Here is a 19,644-nt window from a genome sequence, read left to right as displayed (position 1 = left end):
AATGTATACCTGCTGATCAGCCTCACCTTCCAGTCATTATAAGAGCCTCAGGATCCTTGGGAGCAGTAGTCTCTCAATAACCTGTCTGAATGGAAATGTCCATACTCTGGATGCATTCATTCATTTGCTTGTTCATTTGTTCATTCCATGATATTATCTCACTTTCATACTAGAAAGACAACAAGGGAATATGGCTATCCAGAGGTGGGAGATTGTCCCCTAGTTATTAACATAAAAATGTGTAGTCCCTAAAACACTAGCACAGATTACATCTGTATGGTTAGTTGTTCTTTGAAGTTAAATTTTCAAGCTAAATTGTGACCCTTTTCCCCCAGTATTAGGAACTGAACCTAGATACTCACAAAAAAAATACATAAATTGTGATTTAAAAAGAAAAAAACAAAACAAAAAACCAGAAACAGTGAGCTTGGGGCTTCAAATTCATTTGCCATTTACATAACCTAAATAGACACGTGTAGTCAGATAAGGTTGGATTACAACAATGGCAGAATTCATCAACAGATAGACAAGGAAGAGAAAAAAAAAATCACTCTTCACATTTATCAGTTAGTCCTTTTTTAATAAATTTGAATTCATTCAACAAGTTTCATATTGTATCTGTCACTCAATTTTGCTGTTTTTTTTTTTTCATGTCAAATAATACCAAAAAATTACATCAATGTGCTTAAGCAAAACCGGGTTTAAGTTTATCTTTACAATGAAATGAAATCGATGGGGATATCAATCAGGACAGCAACTGCCTATTCCTACGAGAACAATCCTGTACTTACCTTGAACACATCTACTGACTTGGGAAGTAGAAAAATGAGTCACGAATGACATGTTTGTGGGCCGTCCCTAGGAGAGGTATGGTGCATGAGCCACTCTGGGAGGTCACTTACAAGGTGAGGGGATTTAGTCATTCAGGAAAACATGGCACCTTTCAATGCAGTAGAAGAGGTAATCAGTCCAAGGCACACTCGCCAGTGTCCTGGGAAATTTACTCCACCAGGGCAGTTCTTTGCCCAAAGAGTCAATGTTACTCTGATGGAAAGTTCACACTGACATGAGAGCCAGAGTTCATTCCAAATATAACAAAATATTTTACCATTGGTTCAGTTGGCTTACAGAAAGTGGCCAGAAGTATGAACTCATAATTTTTAGGTGGAGGGTTAAAATATGAACTGTAGTAGCTTTTAAGCAAGGAGATTCAACAATGAACACATCTTTTCAGAATGTGTTTACCTGGTTCAAATACCTACAGCTACAATGTGCCTGTCCCCTCTGAGATCATCTCATTGGTGAAATTGTCAACTCCATGTTTCAAAAGAAGAGAACTGCTTTTGATGGGAACAATTGAAGATGTCCCCACATTGGCATCGAAACACAAAATACTGCAGATGGACATGTCACTTAAAGCCTAATGGGAACATTATTATGATATATTTTTTAGTTCAGCTGAGACTCAGGGGCAGTGAGTGGGTCATGGAATTGACCAACCCCTCAACAGTCCTGGGATTGGTGAGCAGGAGTGACTTTCATTTTAAAGATAATTCCACTCTGGTGAGTCTTTTCTCTGCTGGGACTGATGAAGGAGGGCTATTGAGTTGTCACAGACATATCTGGAAATGACTTAATAAAGGGCTGTCATCAAGGCGTCAACACCATGAGCCCTCTGCGAAGCATTTCGTTTTGGAAAGACAGTACTATTGAGAAAATTAATGGTCTACTAAATTGGTGAGAAGTTAAAAGTTTTCTGTTCTTAAGAGCTCTGGGCATGGGTAACAGCCACCTCCCATCAAAGGTCCTGGTGGAATCCCTCTGTATCCTCACTTACTGGCTCAAATGGCTGCTGTAAAGTAACTAGACATTACTTTCCTAGATAGGGATCAGACTCCACTCTTCGGCTTGCACAGCCAGATTTCTCTTCTCAACACTTCTCATAGCTTTAAAAATAGAGAAGCCATAAAATAAGTTATTAGAAGAAAAATACTTTTCTTCTGAAATGGAGTAAAGCAAACACATACCCAAGGATCTTAGAAAGAATTTTTTTTTTACAGAATACATGTATGTATTTGTGTATGTGTGTGTGTATGTGTGTGTATGTATGTATGTATGTATGTATGTATGTATGTATGTGTGTGTGTGTGCATGTTTGTAGTTACAAATACTACTTAGAGTCTAGCTACTATGGTAACTTCATTGCAGGGTCTATAAAGTTGTGGATCCCAGTCTTGGTGCCAAATGCATATAAAAAGCTCAAAAGCTATTATGACTACACCATGCAAATTTATATCCAGAGATTCCCCGGGAGTGCACTGTTGCTCTTCTGAGCCCTGTGGGGTCTCTGCTTGATATGTGGGTATCTCAACTATGCATCAAAAAAGCTCACCAGAAAAAAAGTCACAGTTCTGAGTATAATAAATTATCAGTCACTGACTGTTTCTGCCACACTGCTTGCATTTTGGAATTCCTTGTCTACATGTGGCACTTGTATCTTGAGTTATAGGATACAGAGAGAGATACCTGAAGTATTGAAAGGGATAAGGTCTTTGCAAACATTGGTTTTCTTTTAACATGTTACAATGATAAGGCCACTTACAGATTTTTTTAAAAATCTGTTTAACTTTTTGTCTCCTCCCACTGTTACCCATGAAAAAGAAAAATTTCAGAGAAAAGCCAAAGGGCAAAATTCACAGGCTCATCTCCAGATAGAAAAATAAAACAAAGGAGCAGGACTGAAAGAAGGCTTAGCAGATAAGAATGGGAGAGGCAAAGGGTATAAAAAAAATCAGCAACTGTCCCTCACATGGATTTTGTGGATTTAGCTTTTATTTAATGTTAGGTTTTGAACAGTCAGACTCTCACATATTGGAGATTGCAATGGCCACCAAAAAATCAAGTAGTGCCAGTCTATGGTGACAGTCCACACCACACACATCCTGGGGAGGGTGGTCGTGCTGCCTGCCTGTGTGGAAAATAATGGTGCCAGACTTGAAGGTGCCGCATGTGTGGGATTTGGGGGTTATTAATTTAGCAGTTCTTTACTGCATGTTCTGTTTTTTATCCTGTCTTCCAAATGCTTCGCTGTGACACCTGTTTACACAACTGCAGTCGGTTTATGGATGCCTGTGATAGAAATAGTTTACAAAAAATATATCATCTTTGTTTTTCTTTAGAAAGAGCTCATCTAAATAGTAAGTTAAGGTTGCATCTATGAAACCGGTGCACCTTGTCTTGTTTCTACGAGCTTTAAAAAGTCCAAATCCTGATGAGGCTGTGGATCAGAAGGAACCAAAAGAGACTGTATTTGTGTCAGGTTGCCCTCCTTGCCTCAGGAACGGTCATGGGTTATTATGTGATTGTGGTGTATACTGAAGTGTTCCTGCAGAATCCTAGTCAGTCTAGGAGGAGTTGGGTGTGCTTATGAGATATGTCAGTACAGAAAGAAAGGCTGTGAGGATGTTTCCTAAGTTTCCAAAAGTGAACAGTAGAAACATTTTAGATTCAATCCTAATTTCTAGATAACAGAAAATAGTTACATCACAGAATGAAAAATATGACGTCGCATGCTGCCATGATAGCAAGCAGAAGAAACAAAATCTTGGTAATATACGTAGGTATGCATATTATGCAAATATATTTATATTAACATACAATGTTATAAGAATGGTAACATAACTGCAAGGGGGGAACCACTCTAGATGGTTTTACCTTAGAGTAACAAAGAACCTGAGACGTCTATGCTTTCAGTTAAATAGCAGACCTAGAAATCTGGATGAGATGTGGAGCACATTTCTGGTGATTGAATGTCATTATCAAAATGTGCCACTGAGTTCCCACAAGACAGTTAAGCTGGACCCACTTTAATGTTAACAGAAATCTCCCACATGTACGGGACGGTGGAGTACTTAAAACAGGACACTGTTTACTCCCAGTGAGTTTTTAAAGATGAACATTCAGACATGAGCGTAGGAGCTACCTACCAGTAAGAATCAGGTAAGTGCACTGCCAGTAACTCGTTTCATATGCTAACTCACTACAGAAAAACACACCTGATGAAACAAGCCCACCACAGAGAAGCCAACAAGCCTCAGTTGCAAACTGAGAGGGTACGAGGTGTACAACTAGCGCTGTGGGAGTTCCCAAAGATTAACTAAGAATTCCTTTTTGATTTTTAAGTGAAAATATCTAACTTATGATAATAAAAGACACACTTTGGGATGACTGTGTTTTGCGCCCTCATTCTTGAGGCATAATATTTAGATACTTGTCCCTTTCAATTAAAAAAGAAAAAAAAAGCTATGACTTTCTTTAATATGCATCCTGTGTTAAATTGTCCATAGTTGCAAAATGTATGGTATGTATGCGTATTTGTTTTACATACACAGATACTCTCACCTGCGTATATAAACATATACACATACATTCTCATATACACGTGTATTTTATATATATGCTGAGAAAGTTCACATATATATACAATTGTGTGTGTGTGTGTATGTGTGTGTGTGTGTGTGTGTGTGTGTGTACTGGTATAAAAACTTGACAGGCAGGGTAATATTTCACTCAGTGTTAAATAAAGTCTTTGAAAAATCAAGTACAGTCACTCAGTTAACATAGTACAGCCAGTAAACTAAGTTGAAGAGAGAAAAGGTGAATGGAAACACGATCCGGGACCATCTGTCTATGGCATTCACATCGGTTAGATCAGGGATTTTGATTTTGAGCTGCGAAGACCTCCTCCGTAGTTGGGTCTTCTTGTGCGGGATGCTTCTGTCTCCCATGTACCGCCCATGCCCTTCCTTGGGCATGCTCTGTTTCCTATACTGGATTCCTGAGTTGTCAAAGGATATTGCTGAATTCCTGGTGTCACCAACGCCTGCAACCTCATTCATATCATTGTGAACATCCATCGGTGCTAATAGAATATTTCCGTGAGCATCCACCTAATGGGAAGAAATCGTACATTCTTAGGAATCTGGAATGTCCATCAAATTTTAATATGCAAGACCTGGACAGAATGATGTTACAAAATCATGCAACATAGTTTATGAGAATCTGTATGTCAATTCCATGCCTTACTTTATAGGAAAATACTACTTTAGAAATTTAACTGCAGCTTTCAGAATGTAGTTCCTTTATCAAAAAGTTCTTATAGAGAAAGGAAAGGGAGCCTTGCCGAATTGGTATTCCACATTATAGAATCCCTACTAAAGGGAAAACTGAAGTGTGAATTCCTTCCAGGATTTTACTTCTCTGTAAGTGACTGCTTATAATTTTGCATTAAATGGAAATGATATAGCACTCTCTGTCTTGTCTGTATTTCAACAGGTATCATCTAGATTTGGCAATGCCACAATACCTGTGTCCCTCATTCTCTCTTCCCAGTCCCATGAGTATTAAATCATCTGCTTGAGTCATCTCAACCACAAATGGAGGTGAGCATAACACATGAAAGACTGTTGCGACAGAAGGCCTCAGGCACATGACATTCATTGGGGTGCGCTATTATTCCTCCATTTTGTTACCATGCCTGCTGTTAATTTCTTACTGCTCCTACTGATATCTTAAATTTTACCTTAGGCATGAACTAATAGGACTGGCAGAGTACATGTAACATTGACTACCAGCTATGGTTTCAAGTAGACACAGGAGTTTCCTTAGTAAGTTAGCGTGTTCTATTTTGAATGTTTGCATTGGACCCAGGGCCAACTTCTGCTAAGTATGCTCTCTGCTCCTCAGCACATCCCAGCCTTCTAGCCCTTTCTCTGATGATTTAAATTGCCAGATTATTGTGGGGGAAGCACAAGGGCAATCATGATGGTGCTCATGGCGACTGCTGGGGTAGATCCAGATGTGGGTCTCTGCTTAATGTAGCCCTAGCAGAAATCTTCTTTTGTAAAAGCTACATTTAAAGTAGCAAGTCTCTTTCCACAGCGAAGTCAGCTTAACAATAACACAGTTTTATTCTTTGTTAAATATAGCTGCAGACCTTCTACCACAATGCCACTGATCTATGTGTTTATTGGTTTGCCACAGTATTTTTCAGCAGCCTTCCTGTAGCTAAGGGACCATGTAACTTGGGGAACCTGGGCTTGGGTCCCTGGTAGAGTTGCTCCTGGGATCATACTGTAGTTACTATGGCCTGGTTCTCTGAGCTCTCCATAATCCCATCTGTGTCTATCCTTTTCCCTGGAAGGCTGTATCTTTTTTTTTTTTTCCTGTTCTTTCTCCCTGTCCAGCCTACTCATTTTAGCACTAAATTGTTAGCTGATGGATTTTTCCATGGGCCATTAGTTGTTTTATACAATGACTTATTGATATGTTAATTTGAGTCTTTCTAGCTTATAAATAGATATTCCTTTCTCTCATTAAAGGCGTTAGGCTGAATGTGAAGGTAGTAATGTAGGCAGGGAGGATTTGTGACCCTTATGCAAGAAAAGATAGGGGTTCATGTGAAACACTGAGCAGATTAAAATGTCCAACTGCAAAGTGGCCAGGCTCAGGAAGGGCCGCAAACAGTAGAGGTCACTCAGGCTCTTGCCAGTGAGTTGATCACAGTCCTGTTTGAGAATATCTCTCAAGGTAAGTTAACTATGTGCTAGTATTGGTCACTTCTCATGTGCCACAGCTTGTGAGCTTGTTACGAGGAGACTTTGTAGATGTGATTAAGGGTACAGCTCTCAAAATAGTTCATTTTAACTTATTGGGTGGGTATAATATCATCTTATATTCTTTCTTAAGCATAGTAGAGAACATTTCTAGCTGGAAGCAGAAGTCAGCAAATACCCAGCCTAAAGGGTCAACTCTCCTCTGGTAGGAAGATCTGTAGGAACAGGTTCATTAAGAGGGAATAAGACAGTTCACAGGAGCAAAGACTGATCCCAGATGAGAGCCAAGCCACACAACACAAGCTATAACACAAGGCACCTTGTCCAGCCACCTGATTAAGCAGTGCTGTCTCAGAGCAACTTTAGTTTTAGTCTGTATGATAAAGGCAGCCACATCCTACGTCTACTCTCCTAGTACTTTTGACCTAAAAGATATCTGTTAAAATTGAGCACTATTTTACTGTGTTAAATTTGTTTTAATTTGCCATAGCAACCCTCAAAAAAACCTATAGGATGAGGAAAAATTTAAGATGTGCATTTGCCTACTATATAAAAGATCACAGGCAAAAAAAAAAAAAAGATAATTTTAAGGCCACAGTATGAAACACATCAAAGACCCAACAAAAAGCATTCCATGTAAGTTAACCTAGCTGAATAAACCCAAGTCTTCAAGATAATAAATCTAGCTAGTTTCTCATCCATACTATGCCTGTTGGTGGGTGGAGTTTGTGCTGCTTTTTCTCTGTCATGGTCATCTTTCCACTATATAATGATAATAATAGAGAACACTTAGTCATGAATGTGAAAGTAGATGAGAGCCTGGGCTAAGTACGGTTTTCTGTTTTTCATGCTAAGAAACCCCAACCCCATGCTTTTAGAATACAACCTAAAAAGTAATCTGTAAGTAGAAAAAATACTGTAAAATACGTGACAAAGGGATCAAGAATAAAAGCTGAATCTGAGATGTGACAAAAGAGTCCATCATATAGATTTTCATGCCCAACAGGAGTCAGAAAAGAGACACTGAAGGTAAGACTGATGTCCTCTTCCTGCTTTTGTTCTCTGGGTGTCAAGTGTGCCGGTAGCAGCAGAAGTTCTGTATTTTACCCATTCTATTTTATGTTTGTTTTGTCATCTGTTTTCTGAAGCAGACTCCCAGTCTAGCCTAGGCTAACTAACAACTCACTCTAGAATGGATTAGAACTCATGGCAGACCTCTTTCTTACCTCAGCCTCCTGTGTGCTTGAATGACAAGTATGAGTCACTAAGATTGCCTTTTGCTTTCGAATTTGTAACTAACAGAGGAGAGAGATAGTTCCTCCTTCTGACCCCGGCTTGACTTAGTAACTGAGAGTTATATCTTAATCTTACAGGGAATGAGAAAGTGAGGGTTGGGTAGGACTTTGTATTTTCTCTCTATGTTCTTATTTTTCTTTCTTCTTTCCCCTGGAATGATCGACAATAAGTGCCTTTCAATGATAAAAGCTGTTTGTCTGTCTTCAGAACCGGGAAGACTGTCTTCCAGAAACTTTTCAGGCTGAGTTGTTAGTGGTTAGTAGTAGTTGTTAATATTTTCAGCAGGAAGCGATAGTCGAAGCCACAGATGACATGGCATGGCTGAAACAGAAGGGAAGAGTAAAGGGCTGTGCCCCTTATCTCCATTGCAGTGCAGCAGGAAAAGGTTCAGCTATGGAAGAAACTTGGCCACACCAACTCTACCTAAGAAGGGGCACCTTGGACTACCTCTGGATGGGCAGGAAGGAGTCTATAAATAGATGGCTGAGCTGATCCTTGGATGCAGTTAAAAGCAAGTGGTCAGTTCAGAGCCTGTCTCACTGGTACTGACCTCTCTCCCTGACACAGCCCACAGTGCTTTATGGCATTAAGTGATGAGCAGGTCAGGGATGAAAGCCAGTGGCTCACAAGGTACCTTGACTTGTAAAGCAGCTGGGAAGGGACTCAGACAGGTGATTCTGCCATTTAGTTTATGTCATTACTTCATTTGATTGCAGTGAATTGGCATCATTCTACCCAGTACCTTACCTGGCTTTACATCATGGAGATGGTACACTCACTCACAATGTATTTAAATGAAGTGACACCCACACTAAATGTATAATTTGATTCTTTTTCTATGTTCAACATTTTAAACAGATCTACCTTCATGGTAAGCTGACATTTTAAAAACTTCTTTGTTCCTGAAATTGAGCCAGAGAACACCCTAAAGAGAGAGACACTGACTTTTTAAAGTACTAATGTAGAAGTTACTCTTTTCCATAATAATAAGACATCCATTACAGAGTTACCATCCCAGAAGTTTAAAAATTTCCCTCCAAGATAGAAAAGACAGACATTAGTAGCTATACAAAATATTTCCTTATAGCCTATGCTATTTTTAAAAAGAAAAACAGAGAGATTGAAGGACTTGTGGTCCATCCCAGTGCTTCACTGGGAACATACACAAGGGTCTGCATCACTTGGGGTCATTCATGGAAACTGTGAGTACACCCCTACTTCCCACCAGGGTCATTCACAGACTAAGCTATGAACCATGAAGAGGAATGCAGGGATGTCTTCTCTCAAGCAGTCTAATAGGTGGCAACTTCCAACAACCAACAAATACAATCTTTTATAAAAGAATTTTAAAACATATTCCTAGTTATCAAAAACATGATATGAAAAGTTCCTTTTTGTTTTTTTTTAATCAAAATCTATGGAACTCAAATGAAAAATTATGTGGCAGGGTAGGTTCTACCAGGAGCAGATTTCCAGTGATAAATGCCACCTGACATGAGCAACTGCCACAATAGAGTCAGGCTCTGTGTATTTTAGTAGGAGCCGCCTGATAGACAAAATAACTTAGGTGCCCTGCCATTGCATGAACAGAGAATGGGCTGGAAATTGAGAGAACCAACAAAAACAGTAGTTTTGACTAAAGCAAGATGAGAACACCAAATAAAGAAGACTTTGGAGAGGAACACTTGACTTGGGTGTTGAAGACAGGGAAGATATAAGTCATGAGGTAAGCTAACAAAATAAAGGAAAAACAAAGATGGCATATGTAGCAATTCAGAATATATGTAGACTAAAGAAGAAATAAAAAATAAGATTGATGTTCTGACATATAGGGACAGATCTGTCAGCCAGCATCCTGTCTTTGCTAGTTCTTTATGGACACAGTTGTGTGTCTGGGAAATTATCTAATGATAGCAGGAATCTGTTTCTTCGAACTTTGGTGAAAAGCTTAGTCTGAGGGAGGCTATTCTTTCTTAGGAACTTTGGTGGCAGCTTACAAATAAAAGAATAAAACTTAACCAGTTGGTCGACTTCTCTTGGTTCCTCTGAATGGTGATGAAAAGCCTGTAGCTGTCTCAAGTCTCTTCTGAGACAGGGCTCAAGAAGCAATATAATTTTATAGAACTCTATTTCAGAAAGGTTGAAGTTCTGTAATGGAAACTCTATTACAAATAATACTTATTCTGGTAACGCAAAAGAATACAAACATGCATTGAATTACAATCTTAGTTTAAAATAGCCTGGCTGTTTCACTTATGAATTTACTATTACAGGGGTCTCATTTAAACATGAACTAATGTGCAGAAAATTACTTGCTTTTTGGTCCAAAAGGCTTAAAGGTATTAAATTTTATTAACTTTTAGAAAAATTTAAAATCAGTGTTTCTAAAAGAGACAGTGACCTCAAGAATATAGGTCTCAAAATAGAAGTAAGTGACTGAAGGATATCTCAGGCTGAAATGCTTTTTACAGAATGACAGGTGGCTTGTTATTTTTAAATTGTTTCATGAATTCTTATTATTTTGAAGAGTCCAGCTTATACCAACTATAATGAGAACCAATGTTTTCAATGTAGGTTTTCCTTCTGGTCTGAACCTAGACAGGTGCAGCTATCCAAAATTAAAATCATCTCACGCAGAAAAGATCACATAAGAGTTTCTCTTCTCTAGACTTTGTCACTAGATTGGTACCCAGTGGCTATCCCATTCTTTACTCACTTTCCACATTCTAGTTAACATTTCTAGTTTTAAAAGAACAAGACAGGATTTGCAATTTGTAGGTGGCATGAGATCTTCCTTCTTAGTAAGGATGATATTGAATCTGTGAATCTGATTTGTTTACAAGAATATGTCTCTGTCTAGCACATTTTAGGTATATGATCAGTTGCTAGCAAAACAAGCAAACACAAACACACACAATTATGGGTGTATCGTATCATGACATTAAAATTTCATGCCAAGCCGGGCGGTGGTGGCGCACGCCTTTAATCCCAGCACTTGGGAGGCAGAAGCAGGCGGATTTCTGAGTTCGAGGCCAGCCTGTTCTACAGAGTGAGTTCCAGGACAGCCAGGATTACACAGAGAAACCCTGTCTCAAAAAAAAAAAATAATTCATGCCAACTGGTCAACTCTTCAGATATTACAATATTTGCAAATGTAAAGTGTACTCTATGACCAAAGGCTTGCCCTTAGGTATAGAGGAAATCTCGTAAAAACAGGAAATATATATAGGTGAATTAAGGTTTAGAGATTTACACTATACCAAGAGGATAAACTGAAAAAAAAATAGAAACATTCTGAGCATTAGCACGTCACTCGCTAAGCTCCAATATTGTGTAACTACTAAGTATAAGAGAAATCTTCTTGTGGTTTTTCAGCAGGGGTCAGTAAAACCCTGGGTCTTACAGTTTTCCAGTAGTTATTGGCAGCTGATTGCCTGCAATGCCTCCCGGATGCTGTCTTCCTATGACATATCCCATGGGACAGGCAGCTTTCTCAGAAAAAAAAACTATAAGAAGCAGGTTCACTGCAGTAAGCAGATAGTTTCCATGTTAGAGAAAACAGGGATATGGCTCATGACACTGATAACCAGAGCCCAGTGTCATCACTGAGAAATAAAGTGAGACTGTTTCAATGACTGTCACACCCCCATCCCTCATGCCGAGCCTGTTCTGTCTGGTATGAGGTGTGTGGCTCTTGTTTCTCATATTTATCCTACATCTCTTTATACAAAGGTTTTAGGAAGTCTCTACTTAAAAATATTCTCTAAATTCTTAAGTGAGGGAGGAATACTTTTTAATGATTAATGATAAGAGCATACTTGATGTTTGTATGGTGCTTTTAAATCTAAGAACTTAAGAATAATCATATATTTTGAAAAATACTAATATGTAAAGGCCTCACTGAAACTGTTCAAAAAAGAGAAACAAGATCTAAAATACACTCGGGAGTCAACTAATATTTCCTCTGCATCTAATTTACATTCTTTCTACATTCTGATAACTTTATTTGTGAATGTTACACATTCAAGTTTTTTCTTTAATTTTGTATTCAAAAATATGTTTCTGAATAATGATGATTTGACTGTTTTAGACAGACTCATTTAGAGAAATGCATGCAAAGCTGCAATAGTGAAAGACAATAGAAATTAGAAAAGAACACAGTTCATGTATACATTTGTACATGTGCGTGTCCACAGAGAAAATATGGTGTGATTAATTCTAGTTTCCTTAGCAACAGCAAGGCCAAGACATATTATGTATTCATAGTATGGTATGATCTCCATAGAAACATTAACAGTCTGGCACACAGTAGATTTTCCAGTAAGATATTGCAGATAATTTTGTCTATGGAAAACCTTCTATTTAGAGACCAACTTCATTTATATTTTACAGATAAGAAGAGGCCATTTCTATTCACTGGCAGGCCTCCATCAATTCATGAACATTTGCCACCCCAGGTTAGACACCATTAGGGATCCATGTTGGCACAAATGTCCAGGAGAATGAAAGAAGACTTTCAAGGGCTTGAAAAATATGTAGATTTGAAAAGATAGATTTGAACAGCATAACACAAGAGAAAGAAAAAAGGAAGGAAGGAAGAAAAGAAGGAAGGAAGAGAGGGAGGAAAGAAGGAACAAAGGAAGGAAAGAAAGAAGAAAGGAAAGAAGGAAGGAAGGAAGGAAGGAAGGAAGGAAGGAAGAAAGAAATGAAATTTGGCCTTTAAACTGGCAGAAGTATATCTCTGAGATATTAGATAGAAGTGCAATAAAACATGTTCAAAAAAACTTTATATAAATTGTACCATTTCATTAAGATTTCATTATAATAAAACAACACATTTATGAGCAAATATATCCAATGCCAAGTCCCTTTGTGACTGAAAGGTGAGCATTGCTCAGCTGGGCTATGGCTTTCTGGTGGAATGGGAAGCTGTGCTATGCAGAGACCAAAGTCTACAGCTCGGCAGAGCTGAGTCTACAGCGACTACGGCCTTCTTGCTTAAGGTTCTGCCTATGGACCACTGAGGTGACTGCCTACTGCACTTTCCACCATGGGGGCAGGCTAGATGAGTGAATTGTAATCTTACAACTAAGAGAATATTGAGTTCTTTTAGAAACTTTCCCCATGTCAGTTAACAGTCCTACATTCCGGAGTATCAATCACTCATGAGCCTCCTCTGTTCTTCTCAAAGAACAGTGGGAAGGGAAGCAGAGCTTCTCCACCACCTGCTCCAATGTTAGTTTGATAAGAAACCTGCAGGCTTGCTCTAGGAACCTGCCTAGCTCCCTGGAGGTGAACCATTAGGCCTGACTCAGAGTGGCTGAAGTGCCCAGGCAGTGGAGAGCCTACCCGGTTGATTTCACTCTTAGAACGATCATTCTTGGCCTTGGCCGTCTTCTCCGCAAGCTTCTTCTGCCTTTGGGGACCTCTTCCAAAGAAAATGTAGTTGACGAAGGCATACTCCAGAAGTGCCAGGAATACAAAGACAAAGCAGCCCATCAGGTACATGTCGATGGCTTTGACATAGGGGATTTTGGGTAGAGTCTCCCGAAGGTGAGTATTGATTGTTGTCATGGTGAGCACGGTGGTAATCCCTGAAAAGCAAAGGCAATGTGAGTAACTCAGCCCAGATCACAGCTATGCTTTCATTGGAATGTTCTCTAAAATACTGACTGGACTGGACTGAATGCCACTGGGATATCTATGTATCTTATGGCAACATATCACACTTTAGAGCAGCTTGCAAGTATTTCCACTTGGAAAGCAAGCCTGCAGAGGCCTCACCCAGCTACTCCTATCACAGCTCAGGATGTCTAGAGTGAGTAAAAGGAAAGATGTCTAAGCCATTTAGGAAGAATGTGCTCCCTTAGAGTGTTAGAACAAATGCAAGAAGTCCCAGAATGCAACATAAGCATCGAGTGCCTAGCCACAACACACCAGAAAGTCCACAATAGCTTCTGTCTGCAGGGAGCTGGTCACCAGATGTCTGTCTATCTTATTCCAGGTCTTGCTGGAGGAGAGGTTGGGGTTTTTTTTTGCTTAAGGGAGACTCAGTTCTAAGCTGAAAAAGGGAGGGCCAAGACCAGAGGGCAGATTCTTTCTGGAACCATTTCCCTCAAGTAGGAAAGAATGCACACAATCTGGGTGGGATGGTTAGCTTGGGTAGAAGCATAACAATTCGGAGAGTTTTGACACCAAGAATCTCCCCTGTAAGTATTTTGCTAAGTTCTTTAAATAGTTCTGTATAGATGATGTGTGTCTGTGTGGGGATGTTGGTTTCAGTCTCTAAGACCACAATAGCAGTATATTTTGTAACCTTACCTCCAATAGTAGGAGACAGAGTTCATTCTATACAGAAATTATAAATTAAGTGATCTAAGGCCACAGTGACCAGAGGGTATGCTGGGTAGAGACATGACCAGGGCTTGTTGAACAGAGAGGTAAGTGGTGTTTGGGTCACAAAGCACTAAGTGCTACAGCAAAAACAAGCTTAGAACCTGCCTTAGCTTGTTCTGATGCAAAAGTAAGATACTGAAGGAAGTGCCCAGCTCTAAAGGTCAGGCTTTTCCATGAATTCAGACAATATCCTTGAATGTCGGTAAAAACCATCACATTCTTGAGTTAGGATTCACTCTCCTAAGAAGGCACTCAGAAGGAAGAGGAGACTGGCAAAGATTTTTTTTTTTATCATCTCTAACACACACACACACACACACACACACACACACACACACATCGGTGATGTGACTGAGCCTAAGAGGCAGCCCTGGCAAGTTTCTGGGGTGGAGCCAGGGCTGTAGGGGAGGGTTTATATTTATTGTCTTGTTTTTTTTAGCCCTTTGTATGCCTATCTAGTCTCAGAAGCATGTTTGTTCACCCTGTGTTTTCCAGAGCTGACCCAGGGCTTTGGAACTCTGCCCTTTATTGGGGAAATTATCAGAAAAGCAAGGTGAAGACTCCTTCTGCTCTCTCTCCTGATCCTGACCCTAAGAGACTACTAACAGCATAGAACATTAAAAAAAAAACCCAAAAAACTATTTTTATGCATAATTGCAAACCACAGTTGCTTGTGAAGCGTTTGGAAATCTCAGATGTCAGAATATTTTAAGACTCCCTTTAACATTACATTCATGTGCACCTGGAGACTTTTAAAAATTTGAATGTGGCAATGGGATAATTACAGTTTACAAATAAATGTGAAAACACTGCACAAAAGCTACAGAATTAGACATTCTCACCATTCTTCAGAAAATTTGCAATGTTCACCATTACTGTTTTCCTCACTCTAAAGAGCTGGTCACCGGCATCTATCTGCTCAGTGCTGACAAAAGGATGTCCCCCTTGGTGGATCCCATGATCAGTGGCATCATGTGGCTGGGCATATAAGTGGGGAAGTTGATATAGCCATTCAAGAAGTCAAGTGGTAGGGCAAGGCCAGTCTGATATAATAGCTGCCTTTCAAAAACTATCAGGGTCCCCCCAAAATAAAACCTTCATAATCACCTCTGAGGGTGATGCCACCAATGACCTGCTAGGTTCTTACCTGTACAGCACCAACTCGACCAAGGAAAACAGCTGTCTGTGGACCTCTGGGAATCAGATTCCCTAGACTTCTATAAATTCTCTTCTGTTCTGCCCTTAGCACCTGCCTTTCAAACTTCTAATGCTTGTCTGACTAGCACCATGCCAGCATGGTCACTAAGACTTGATTTTGGTTTGAAACAGCAGGATATCAAGAGATGTGGTTGAGATGTGGGCCATCTGAGTGTTATGCTAAATACCAATGCAGCTGTGTTACTCCTAAAATTTACAATGATAGTTATTATAATTAGGAAAAAGTTTAAAGACACTTGCAGGGTATTTGGCATAATTCTAACACCTCTCTGGATGTTTTAAATTTGCATAGTGAGATTATGAATTTAAAGAATGCTGCTCTGCTAAGCATCTTTGGTGCTGTAGATACTGATGATAAAATTATCAATGGCTTGAGGTCAGTATTTCCATTTTGGTCAAGCTTCAAGAATGGAATATTCTTGATTATTCTAGCCCCTTTTGTCTTGGAAATACTTTTATTCCTGCCAATTGTATTAAAGCTTGTCTTTAACAACATCAAATAGTTGGCACCCAAAGTACATTACTTGAAACTAAAAATGGACCCCCAGACAAAGTTATTAATTTAACAGGCTGGCAAGCTAAGGACAGGTAAACAGTGATCACAGGAGTGATCATGGGACTTTGTTTACTGCCTTGCTTGTTCTTTGACTATTTGTGTTTATTGTCTTGCTTGTTCCTTGACTATTTGCATCTATTTTATTGCTAGTTCCTCAACCTAGAACTGACCTTAATACTTGCATATAATTAAAATGGTATAAAAGCAAAAATGGAGGAGGGAGGATGGGATAGGGGTTTTCTTGGGGGGGGGGAGTTGAATGGGAAAAGGGAATAACATCTACAATGTAAATAAATAAAATAGCCAATAAAAAATAAATAAAAGAGAATACTAAAAAATAAAAAAAATAAAAACAAGTCTCTTCACCATGATCAAGCTGGATTGCTAGCATCATTTCTGATTGACTACCTGAATTACATTTTGATATTTTAAAGTCAGGCATAGGTGGGTGAGGAAGTCCTTGGTCCAACGAAGGCTAGATGCCCAGTGTGGGAGAAATTATGGGTGGGGGGATGGGAGTGGGAGGGTGGGTGGTGTCATATCCTCATAGAAGCAGGAGGAGGGGAGATGGGTTAGGAGGTTCCTGGGGAGGGGGGGGGAATGGGGAAAGGAGATTACATCTAAAATGTAAATAAAATATCCAATAAAAAAATTAAAATAAACCCACAATGGCAAACAAACCCCCCAAACAAACAAACAAACAAACAAAAAACCTCAAGTAAATAGGTACAGAGTTTGTAGTAGCTGGCAGAGTTCAGAGGGTCACATCTGCTGCATGTGACCCTTGCAAATCCAGATAATTACATCTTTTTGGTTCTTTCTAATTGCTGTAACAACTGCTCGCAACAGGGTCATTGTGGTGCTCCTGACATTTCAGTGTAAATGAGCCTTTTCCAGGCTCAGATGTGGTCCCAGTCACTTTTCATTTCTCTACATTTTTTTCATAAAAAAGAACCTCAGAATTACACCTGTATATAGAATTAATTTCTAGATAAAGTATGTTTTATGCAAATGCATTCTAGTTGTTATCTGATGCCATACTGTTCAGAATAGAATTTAAATTATTATTCTGTCCCAGACAATAAGACATAGAAAAAAACCCTCAAATTGTGTAAGTTAACAATGGCATTTGGACCTGCTCCTACAAATTGTCTCTTAATTTTGCAAATGCAAAAGGAAAAAAAATCAACTACTCCAGGGAAAGACTGGTCTACTGTCAAAAACTCAAAGAAGTAAGATCTCCACACATCCTCTGTCAGTTGCACAGAAATCTACGATTTTATAAAAATGTATCCTTTTGACACACATAATAATTTCTTTTTAAAGATTTATTTTATTTATATGAGTACACAGTAGCTGTCTTCAGACACACCAGAAGAGGGCATCAGTTCCCATTACAGATGGTCGTGAGCCACCATGTGGTTGCTGGGAATAGAACTCAGGACCTCTGGAAGAGCAGTCAGTGTGAGTCAGTGAGTGCTCCCAACTGCTGAGCCATCTCTCCAGCCCCACACATAACAATTTTAATATAGAATTATTAGTGCTTGGATACTTGATCCTATCTAGAGTATTGTTTTATATACATGAAAACTTCAGGAACTCTGGTAGAGAAAAAGTCTAATCCAGAAGACACTTGTGCAGATTATGTAGCTGCAGGACTAGCACCAGCATTTATACATGCACCATGTTTTAGAAAATAAGATGGCAAACAGAAAAAGATGGAAAAGGTGACCAGAGCCTTGAACCATGATTTCCTGTTAGGTGCTCTACCAGCAAATACGTTTCTAGTTCTTTTCCTATGATTTTTACAAGGTCCTTTGTTAGTTCCATCTGCAGAAACTATCTTGAGCCCAGAGAAGTACTGACCTGTGCATGGATCATCCACCCTTCCACTGATGCATTCACATGATAATTTTGTTGAGGGTTTTTCATGATAACTAGCTGAGCAGAGCATAGTGCTCCCTTAATAACCAAGTCCTAAAAATATGTCAGAACATCCTTGTAATGTATATCAACTAATAATCTCACCATAAAATAACCAATGGACAGCAAACAAAACTAGGGTTCTTGGGAATGAATCATAATTAGTTGCTTATTTTAGCAATCATTAAATTGTGTAATTTCAATTATGTGTTATAATATTTGATGATTTCTTTTTCTAACTTGAAAAAGAAGAAAGCTCTAATTAATCAAATCTTTCTATCTGTGGAATCATTTTGGCTAGGAAATATTGATCCTTACTTTAAAATCACATATCAAAAATAGTTATGTGACACAAATATTCTGAAGACATATTTTCTCTTTCATAGGCATGAAAATTCACATTTCAGTCTTATAATTAAATTAACACATCAAGAGATTCATGCATGAAATTACTGTTTCAAGATAAAATGTGACCATGTGGCTGAGGCTGATGTCATGGCACCCAGAATTTCTAGTTGCACTCTGGTCACTTCACATTTTAGATAGGACTTAACAGTAGCACACATACCAAGGGCAACTCGAGCAGCAGATGCATCATAATTGATCCAGAAGGACACCCACGAAAGGATTGTGATCAGTATGGAGGGCATATACGTCTGAAGAATGAAGTACCCAATGTTTCTCTTCAACCGAAAACTCAACGAGAGTCGAGGATAGGCACCTACAGTAAACACACAAGAGCACAGTGAAGAGCCATGGAATGCAGTCTGCTCCAACATCTAAGGGTCAACAGCATACACCTGGAAATTCCATGAACTCAGGAGCCACCCACTACTATGCAGATTGGCATGATATTTATGGAGGACAGGAGGAAGGAGTGTATATCAAATTGCAAGATAAGGAATAATAAAGACATTCATTGTACTAAGGCAAAATAAATGCCCAGCTGAGAGCTGTTTCTGGGAAAGTTTTAGGGATGGAGGACAGAATAACAGCAAATGTGATGTTTTTCATCAATGGCTGTCCCCTCTTTATCATTTTTAGAGAAAGAAAATTTGGGACAAGACTTTACTAGGCAAAACGGCTGTTACAAGTCATGCTGTCTACACATCTAGAGCCCCTGGCTCTAGACTACTGGAGAAAGGGTAGTTCAGTTACACGTGGAGTTGGAGAGGTAGGTAGCAAATGCAGGCCCAGTGAGAGCTGTAGTGAGCACTGGGGTACCCTGCTTGCCACAGCAATAGCACCAAGGAGAATTTTAGAGAGGCATGTTGTAGCATGCAAATTCTAGTGTGCATTCTGGGTTTTATAACCTGGACTCTAACCACTACTGCCATCAAAGGTGCAAAAGTAGAGTCTTAGGATGCTGCATTAATACGGCATTTGTTCACTCTGCTTTATATTGTTTTCTCAGAAAAAGGCAAATACAAGCTATGCTTTCTCCTGTGCATCTCAACACCACATCAACAGTTGCAATTGGTGCAATTGTCTCAGCTCCTGGTCTGCTGGATTGAAAAGAGGCTGGTAAAGAGAAAGCACAAAGGAACCTCTACCACCTACTTCATTACACCTCCCCCAATCTGTTTATCGACAGGTGTCTCTCATACCAAGATGGCCTAATTAGAGCATCTTAGACTTTTC

At 39.2% G+C, this 19,644-nt stretch overlaps 1 protein-coding gene across 3 annotated transcripts in view; it reads right to left on the bottom strand.

Moving 5' to 3' along the window:
* Positions 1–562: 562 nt before the first annotated feature.
* The window catches only part of Gabrb3 (gamma-aminobutyric acid type A receptor subunit beta3), a 389,323-nt gene continuing 370,241 nt past the window's right edge, over positions 563–19,644 (bottom strand). For all 3 annotated transcript variants that reach the window (XM_034495967.3, XM_034495984.2, XM_034495976.2), the window contains 3 exons: positions 18,572–18,724; positions 13,260–13,504; positions 563–4,949 (listed from right to left, as the gene is read on the bottom strand). In XM_034495967.3, coding sequence (XP_034351858.1) covers positions 4,611–4,949; positions 13,260–13,504; positions 18,572–18,724 — 737 coding nt within the window. In that variant the 3' untranslated portion in view covers positions 563–4,610. The remainder of the gene's footprint in view (positions 4,950–13,259; positions 13,505–18,571; positions 18,725–19,644) is intronic.

Source organism: Arvicanthis niloticus, chromosome 1 (assembly GCF_011762505.2).
Source record: "Arvicanthis niloticus isolate mArvNil1 chromosome 1, mArvNil1.pat.X, whole genome shotgun sequence".
Lineage (NCBI taxonomy): Eukaryota > Metazoa > Chordata > Mammalia > Rodentia > Muridae > Arvicanthis > Arvicanthis niloticus.
Note: the sequence above shows the minus strand (reverse complement) of the source record. Positions and strands in the feature narration are given on the sequence as shown.